This window comes from Dipodomys ordii, unplaced genomic scaffold (genome assembly GCF_000151885.1).
Source record: "Dipodomys ordii isolate 6190 unplaced genomic scaffold, Dord_2.0 Scaffold71, whole genome shotgun sequence".
Classification (NCBI taxonomy): domain Eukaryota; kingdom Metazoa; phylum Chordata; class Mammalia; order Rodentia; family Heteromyidae; genus Dipodomys; species Dipodomys ordii.
Window position 1 is genome coordinate 374,312 of NW_012267287.1, and position 7,272 is coordinate 381,583.

At 62.9% G+C, this 7,272-nt stretch overlaps 2 protein-coding genes across 3 annotated transcripts in view; one reads left to right on the top strand and one right to left on the bottom strand.

Moving 5' to 3' along the window:
* Idua (iduronidase, alpha-L-) overlaps positions 1–7,272 on the top strand; it is a 28,823-nt gene that overhangs the window by 10,756 nt on the left and 10,795 nt on the right. The window contains exon 2 of the mRNA XM_013023864.1: positions 130–584. Coding sequence (XP_012879318.1) covers positions 130–584 — 455 coding nt within the window. The remainder of the gene's footprint in view (positions 1–129; positions 585–7,272) is intronic.
* Slc26a1 (solute carrier family 26 (anion exchanger), member 1) lies at positions 1,427–5,307 on the bottom strand. Of its 2 annotated transcripts, XM_013023960.1 has the most exons (4): positions 5,209–5,307; positions 4,376–4,646; positions 3,487–4,104; positions 1,427–2,990 (listed from the first exon to the last, which is right to left on the bottom strand). In XM_013023960.1, exons 2-4 carry the CDS (start codon positions 4,382–4,384, stop codon positions 1,467–1,469), a joined length of 2,151 nt encoding a protein of 716 aa, XP_012879414.1. In that variant the 5' UTR covers positions 4,385–4,646; positions 5,209–5,307; the 3' UTR covers positions 1,427–1,466. The 2 variants fall into 2 exon arrangements, with proteins under 2 accessions (XP_012879414.1, XP_012879415.1); XM_013023961.1 differs by lacking the exon at positions 4,376–4,646.

Genomic DNA, 7,272 nt, shown 5'->3' on the forward strand with positions numbered 1-7,272 from the left:
CTCCCCCAGCCCAGGCCGCTCAGCCCCACGCGGCGCCGGCCCGGGCTCCGCCGGGAAACGCCTTTGTGTCAGCTCCGCGGGCCTGGAGTGCGGGGAAGCCCCCCTCCGTGGGCACCCGTGACCCTCTAGGGGCACCACGTTTTCCCCCCGTGGGGCGTGCACCCCGAGAGAGGAGCCCGGACTTCCCCGCAGTACCCAGCCAATGGACCTGGAGGCTCCCGGGCCGCCTGGCCGCGCTGCCCGCCCCAGCCCCTGTGGCCAGCCCAGCCCAGTCCAGCAGGCAGCTGCCAGGCCGAACAGTTGCCAGGCATCCCGTGGGAGCCAGCCCGCACCTCTTTCCTGGAGCAAGGGGCGCTTTATCCACGTCAGGGGAGGACACACACCGTCCATCCCCTGGGCCCTCCTAGTCAGTCACCACTGCGCCCTGTCTGTCCTTTCTGCAGCCCCCCTCTGCCCCACAGCCAGGCTGACCGCTATGACCTCAGCTGGGACCAGCGGCTGAACCTCGCCTACGTGGGCGCCGTCCCTCACGGTGGCATCGGGCAGGTCCGCACACACTGGCTCCTGGATCTTGTCACAGCCAGGTGCGTGTATCGGTGGGGGGGGGGGCGGCCGGGAGCGGCTGGGCTCACAGGGCTAGACGTGGGGCGCATGCTTGGTTGCCGGTGGAGCTTCGTAGTGGAACACAGAATGGGAGCTACTCTGAGGAACACTGACCTGTGCTTCCTGTTTATTTCTCTCTTGGTGGTGGGGGGACGTCTGGGCTGGCTGTGCGGGGGTCCCCAAGGCCCCTGTGTGCTGGGGGTGGCCTCTCGGTACAGTGGTTTCTCCCTGAAGGTCGTCTGGGGGTTCAGATGGGGCTGGACTACACAGCACAGGGCTGTGTGCATCCGCCGTGCTGTGTGTTTTTGGCTGAGCTGACCAGGGCTGCTGTCCCCAGCCAGTCTGAGGTTGTGTTGGTCATTTGGCCCGGAGTGGATGGCTGTCCTGTGAGTCCCTGCCGGGGTCAGCATGAGGTGGAGGAGCGCTGGGGGAGGGTGGCCTTCCACAGACAGACCATCTTGCCTTGGCTGCATGTCTGACTGCAGCCCAGTGGGGCAGGGGCTAAGTAGGCCTGGGGATGGTTTGCAGGATCCTCTTCAAATAAGATGGCAACACAGGATGTCAAAGCAGACACGGCTCTTCTGAGCATGCCGGCCTCGGAGCCTTGTGCTAGCACCAGGCTGAGCGCCCATCAGGACAGCAGGTGCTCAGCATTGAGTGTGTGGGGTTCTTGGGCGTGTTCAGAGTACCACTCTTCCAGTTTGGCTTCTCTGGCTTCTCCAGGGAAGAGATGTCCCAAAGTCACGTCTCTCAGACACCACTAGACCTTGCATTGCCCTGGGGAAGGAGGACAGCGATGACTTGCCAACGTGGGCCTCAGCTCCCAGAGGGGAGGAGAGACGGGTGACCAGGCCCTGGCCCTGCTAGAGGGTGGAGTCAGCGGTCCTCAGCTCCCTGTGGCTGGCATGCGCAGCCTCCACAGCACTATGCACACTGGGGAAGAGCTGCTCATCCTCCGCTCCCTGATCCTCCCCCAGAAAGCCCCCCCGCCTCAGCGTGTCCCTCACGGGGGGGCTGCAGCAGGCCAGGAGCAGGGCCACGCCCAGGGTTCTGTAATCCCTGCGCAGGGCCTGCAGCGTGGCCACACCGGCCACATCCAGGAACAGCAGAGGGGCACAGTCGAGGACCACTGTGTGGAAACCGACTTCCAGGGGCATCAGCCTGGCCTCGCTGCTCAGAGAGCCCAGGTTTTTGCCATCAGGGGGGTTCCTCTCACTGACCACCACCTCTAGGTTCTGCTCCTTCTTCCGGGTGGCCAGACGCCCTGCATCTAGCTCTGTGAGTCTATAGAGTGACTGCAGGAAGAAGTCCTTGTTGGCATAGTAGAGCGGCCCTGCAAAGCGGAACACCTGCACGCCCGGCGGAGGCAGGAGGCCCACAAACTCCATGGCGTCCTCGTAGAAGGCCGAGTCTCCGACACGGGCGAGCAGGGTGGCCCGAGGGCGCTGTGTGCGGCCTACCAGGCTGAGAAGCGAGAGCAGCAGCCCGGCCAGCAGCCCGGCCTCCGTGCTGACCAGGATGCAAGTGACGGCCGTGGCCACCCAGACCAGGGCATCCGCTGGGCTCAGCCGCCACAGCCCCGGCAGGTCCTTCACCTTCCGCAGGGCCCCCCTGAGGCTGACCACAATGATGCAGGCCAGCACGCTCCGCTGTAGGTCTCGGAACAGCGGGGCCAGCACCAAGAGGACCAGCAGCACCACCGCAGCACTGACCACGCTGGACAGCTGTGTCCGGCAGCCAGTGGCGGTCTTCACCAGGCTCTTGGCCAGGGTGGCACTAGTGGCATAGGAGTGGAAGAAGGCAGGCAGCACGTTGCAGCAGCCCACGGCCAGCAGCTCCTGGTTGGCCCGGACAGAGTAGCCGTGGCTGCGGGCGAACATCTCTGCCAGCGAGATGGAGAAGGCTGAGCCCACGAGGGCCAGGGACACGGCGTCCAGTGACACACGCCACATCAGCCTGGGGTGTGGCACCTGTGGAGCCACGAAGCCCGTGGGGATGTTACCAGCCACACTGGAGCCGAAGCGTTCGTGGAACTGCCCAAAGTGGGACACGAGCGTGGCCACCACGATGACCAGCAGCTCTGTGGGCAGCGGCACGCGCAGGCGGTGCCGAAAGCGATCCGAGAGCGCCTTAGCCGCCAGCAGCACCGCCAGGCACACGGCGCTGGTGACCACATCACACAGGTTGGCCTGCCCCAGGCTGCGCAGCAGGCTCAGCCACGTGCTGACCACCATGCCCGGGCCCTGGTGCCGGGGGATCCGCACCCCCAGCAGGTGCCTGAGCTGCGAGGTCAAGATGGTCACAGAGGCCCCCATGGCGAAGCCGTCCAGCAGTGGTTGTGAGAGGTAGGTGGACACGAAGCCAAGCCGGAGGACACTCATGAGGACCTGGAAAAGAGCATGGTCAGCTGGCTGAGCCACCCAGCCCGCTTGTGGCCTAACTCCACGTTGGGGGACACGGCCACCCATCCTGGAGTGGACACTCATGTCTCACGGGCAGAACTTGGTTTTGTTTCAGAATCGGGTCTCTGAGTGCTGAAGCGCTGCCTACCCAGCTCCCTCCCGCGCACCCACAGGACTGACAAAGGGAATGGGACAGACAGACCCAGGCCCACCCCACGGAGCTGCAATTGAACACTTCCCATACTGCCCGCCTCCTGCCTGGGGCCGCGCTCCTGTGCTCTCTCAGAGGCCTGGGGCCGCGCTCCTGTGCCCTCTCGGAGGCCCTGCCTGGGGCCGCGCTCCTGTGCCCGCTCGGAGGCCCTGGCCTGCGGCTGAAGGATGCCTCCTCCCAGGCTCACACTGCTGATGGGTGGCAAGCGCCCCAGGGCCCCCGCCAGCAGCTGAGCCGGCCAGACCCGTCCACGTGCAGTGGGGCTCTCACCTGGTAGATCCCGGTCACCAGCGTCAGGGCGGTGGCAACGCGGATGGCGTGGCAGTCCCGCCCGCAGCTCTGCAGCCCAGACTCCAGCAGGACCGCTGAGCTGTTGAAGGCACTGCCATTGTCCCCATGTCCTGGGCCGTCCCGAGAGGGGTCAAAGCCGGCCAGCTGCAGCTCGCGGTCCACCACCTGCCCTACCATAAGGCACAGAAGGCTGAAGATGCCCACGGAGACGTGGTGTGAGGTGCCCATGAGGAAGTAGATGAGGTTGGCAAAGAAGGAGGTGTAGAGGCTGTAGATGGGCTGCAGCCCGGCCAGCAGTGAGTACGCGATGGCTTGTGGTACCAGGATGATGCCGATGACCAGCCCAGACATGACGTCACCCGGCAGGTGCTCCCTCAGACAGTAGTGGCGCAGCCAGCTTGTGGCTGGGACCAGGTCCTGCACCAGCGCCTGGACACGTGGCACACTGCAGGCGCAGCTCTGGGTCAGCCTGGCCTGCAGTGTCTCCAGCAGGCCCTGGGACACCGGGCGCTGCCGTCGGACCAGCACCAGTGCCTCACCCTGCTTCTGGGGCTCCGGGGATGCAGCCATCCTGCCACACCAGCCCCACTGGCCAACCTGAAAGGGAAAGTAGGTGTGGTTGGGGCCTTGGAGTCCAGGAACATGCTTCGGAAAGGAGACTCACCTGTCCCTGACCGCAGGCCCTAGCCCTGCTGCCCTTTGTGGATGGACATCAGGCCTTGAACTCCAAAACTCTTATCTGTAAAAGGAGCTGCAATTATGACAGAGCCACGTGGCTTGGTGTGTGAGTTAGGGGTGCTCCGGGTGGCCAACAGATCTTCTGTCCAGGCTCAGCCTCAACCCATAGGGTCTCCTCCCTGAAATTCACCTCAGGCATCCCAGCGGTCTCCTCAAGGAGGAGGAAACGGCTGTGCCTCAGCCACACACAGGCTTCAGTCAGCACAGGTCAGACAGAAAGGTGGGTGTGCTACGGAATCTCAGCTCCAGCTTCTTGTCCCCTGCCCAGCTCCCTGTATTGCCCACCTCACGCCTCCTCCAGGATCCAGCCTCCAGGAGCTCCAGCTGCTGCTCTGTGGACACCAAAGGCTCTGGGACTGGTGAAGGGCCTCGTACCCCCACCAAGCACCATGGTGCCAGATCTGTACCACAGAAACAAGAAACCACCTGGAAGGAGCAGGCTAGCTGGACGTGGAGCTGGGGTGACAGACATCATCTCTTGGGCTCCAGGTCTGTGCGACACTGAGAGCCAAAGCCCTTTCCGGAGCACTGAGCCGCCCATGGCCTCCTGGAGCACTGGGCCGCCCATGGCCTCCTTCCCTTCCTGTGTGCTGGAGAGCACTCAAGCCACCCTGTCCACCTGGCAGCCTTGGGTCCGTTCTGTTTACAAGTTCCAAAGTACTTGTTTTAAAAATTCCCTGTGGCAGTTCTGAGCAAACACCCTTTGTTCTGCTGGAGCACCCGGTGCTGGCTGTGGCCCATTGTCGGCGGTCGGGGGTGGCCAGCCCTGGGTGCCTAGCCCTGCAGACCCCAACACCTAGGGGGCCTTGGGTGCTTTGATGCTCACCCCAAGTCCCTAGGAATCCAGGCACAGAGATGCTTTGCGCCTGAGTGCCCTCCAGAGAAACGGTGGGATCTGGGTCCTGTCTGCCCGCCGGCCGTCTCCCCTGTGGCCTGGCATTGAGGTGCAGGGGTGAGGCTTACCTGGAGGTGGTGCGCAGGCTGGGTGTGGGGACCCCGGGGCTGGAGGCTGCCGGTGGGAGGGATGCCTGAGTGTTCTGGCTCCCGTGAGCAGGTGGGGAGCAGGGGCAGCAGGTCTGAGGCGGGCCTGTGGGGGAGCACTTGGTACTGGGCCTGCGGTTAAATTATTTACCCCAAAGATAGCTGAGTCATGCGTTTGCCCCTGACAATCGAGTGTTACCTGAGCAGCTAATCCGGTGAGCTAATCCTGTGGGTTGTACTGTAATCAGAATCAGAGGCCCGCAGATAATTAAGGTGGTGTGGGCCTCTCTGGAGAAGGGGCTCCAGGTGCCAGTGGCTGCAGTCCTGCCTGGAGGGCTGGGGTGGGTGCCGGTGGGTGCGGCAGCAGGCCTCCGACGAAGCGGAGCACAGGCATCCTGCCACCCCTTAGTGTGGGGCCTGCAGTCAAGTGCAGTGGACCTCCATGCCTTGCAGCGGAGCTGCCCCACTGGAGACGATCCTTCCTCCCGCCAGGAGCTGGTCTGGCCACACGGCCTGGCCGGAGATGACCAGGAGCCCCCCGGGAGAGGGGTCTGGGCGACATGCTGTGAGGTGAGGCAGTGTGTGCTCAGGACGCAGCTCTTCCCCAAGTTGATCTTGCTTCCTGGACAACCCTGCCCCGCGGTCTCAGCACCTCCATGGCTCTGCCAGGCCTCTGGCTGGAGCCTGGATGAGGCCCCTCCCCACCTCTAGGCCTCTCAGGCCACTGCCTGCCCAGCTCCTGAGTGTGGCCTACAGGAGCGCTTTCTAGTAGATGTCGGGAGGGGTGGGTGGTTTCTCTCTGGGGAAAAAAAAGGCTCTATGTGAGCTGGCAAGTGGGCAACTGCTGACAATGTCATCCCACAATAGAGGAGCAGCTGGGGAACTCCCAGGGGAATGCCTGGGGGGACTGGCTTCCTCTTTTTGGGTCTCCCACGAAAGCAGAGCCCTGGCTGTGTGCTAAGGGTGTCCTACGGAACACACAGTACACAGCGGGGTGCACCCAGGTAGCTGGCGGTGGCTCTTGTTTCTGCCACCTTGACCGCTCCCCGCTTTGCCCAGCCTGGTCTGAGTGTAGAAGGTCAGCATGCACACCAGGCCTTGCCAGCCTGGTCTGAGTGTAGAAGGTCAGCATGCACACCAGGCCTTGCCAGCCTGGTCTGAGTGTAGGTGAGCATGCACACCAGGCCTTGCCAGCCTGGTCTGAGTGTAGAAGGTCAGCATGCACACCAGGCCTTGCCAGCCTGGTCTGAGTGTAGGTCAGCATGCACACCAGGCCTTGCCAGCCTGGTCTGAATGTAGGTCAGCATGCACACCAGGCCTTGCCAGCCTGGTCTGAGTGTAGGTCAGCATGCACAGTGTGTTGCATCTGCCACGTGAGAATTGAAGCGGGGGGTGGGGTGGGGGGGGAATCCTGCTTGGTCTCTCGAGGGCTGAGGTCAATGCTGAGGGTGGCCGTGTCCAGTCCCCCCTCCCCCCCAGTGTGGGCCTGCAGACTCCACTCTGCTAGGCCCATGGAGGCAGGGGTGCAGGCCAGCACTGCCCCTAGACGCCACACTTCTCCTGGTGACAGTCTGCCTGCCTGCCTGCCTTCCTTTCTTCCTTTCTCTCTCTCTCTCTCTCTCTCTCTCTCTCTTTCTTCCTTTCTTTTTTATGTCGGTCGCAGGGTTGAATTCGGCTTGGGCGCTGTCCCTCAGCTCTTCAGCTCGAGGCACACACTCTACCACTTGAGCCACAGCACCACATCCGGTTTTCTGAGTATTTATTGGAGATAAGTCTCAGGGACTTTCCTGCCTGGGCTGGCTTTGACTGTGATCCTCAGATCTCAGCCTCCTGAGTAGCTAGGATTACAGGCCTGATGAGCCACCCGGTGCCTGGCTAGCCTTTTGTGATCTCTAAATGGATTTAAAAACTTTGGGTACCCTTCCTCCTATTTGGAAAGGAAACATTGTATCCCTACCTCTGATGGAAACAGACAGAAGAGGCAGCTCTGGAGCTGATCAGAACTGCTTCCAAAGAGACTGTGGAAAGGACTCCAGCCCAGGCTGT

Excerpts from the sequence above, each read along its gene's own strand:
- Slc26a1 (XM_013023960.1), bottom strand. Across the intron at positions 2,991-3,486 it reads TGGTGACCGGGATCTACCAG|GTCCTCATGAGTGTCCTCCG; the intron begins GTGAGAGCCCCA and ends GCTCTTTTCCAG.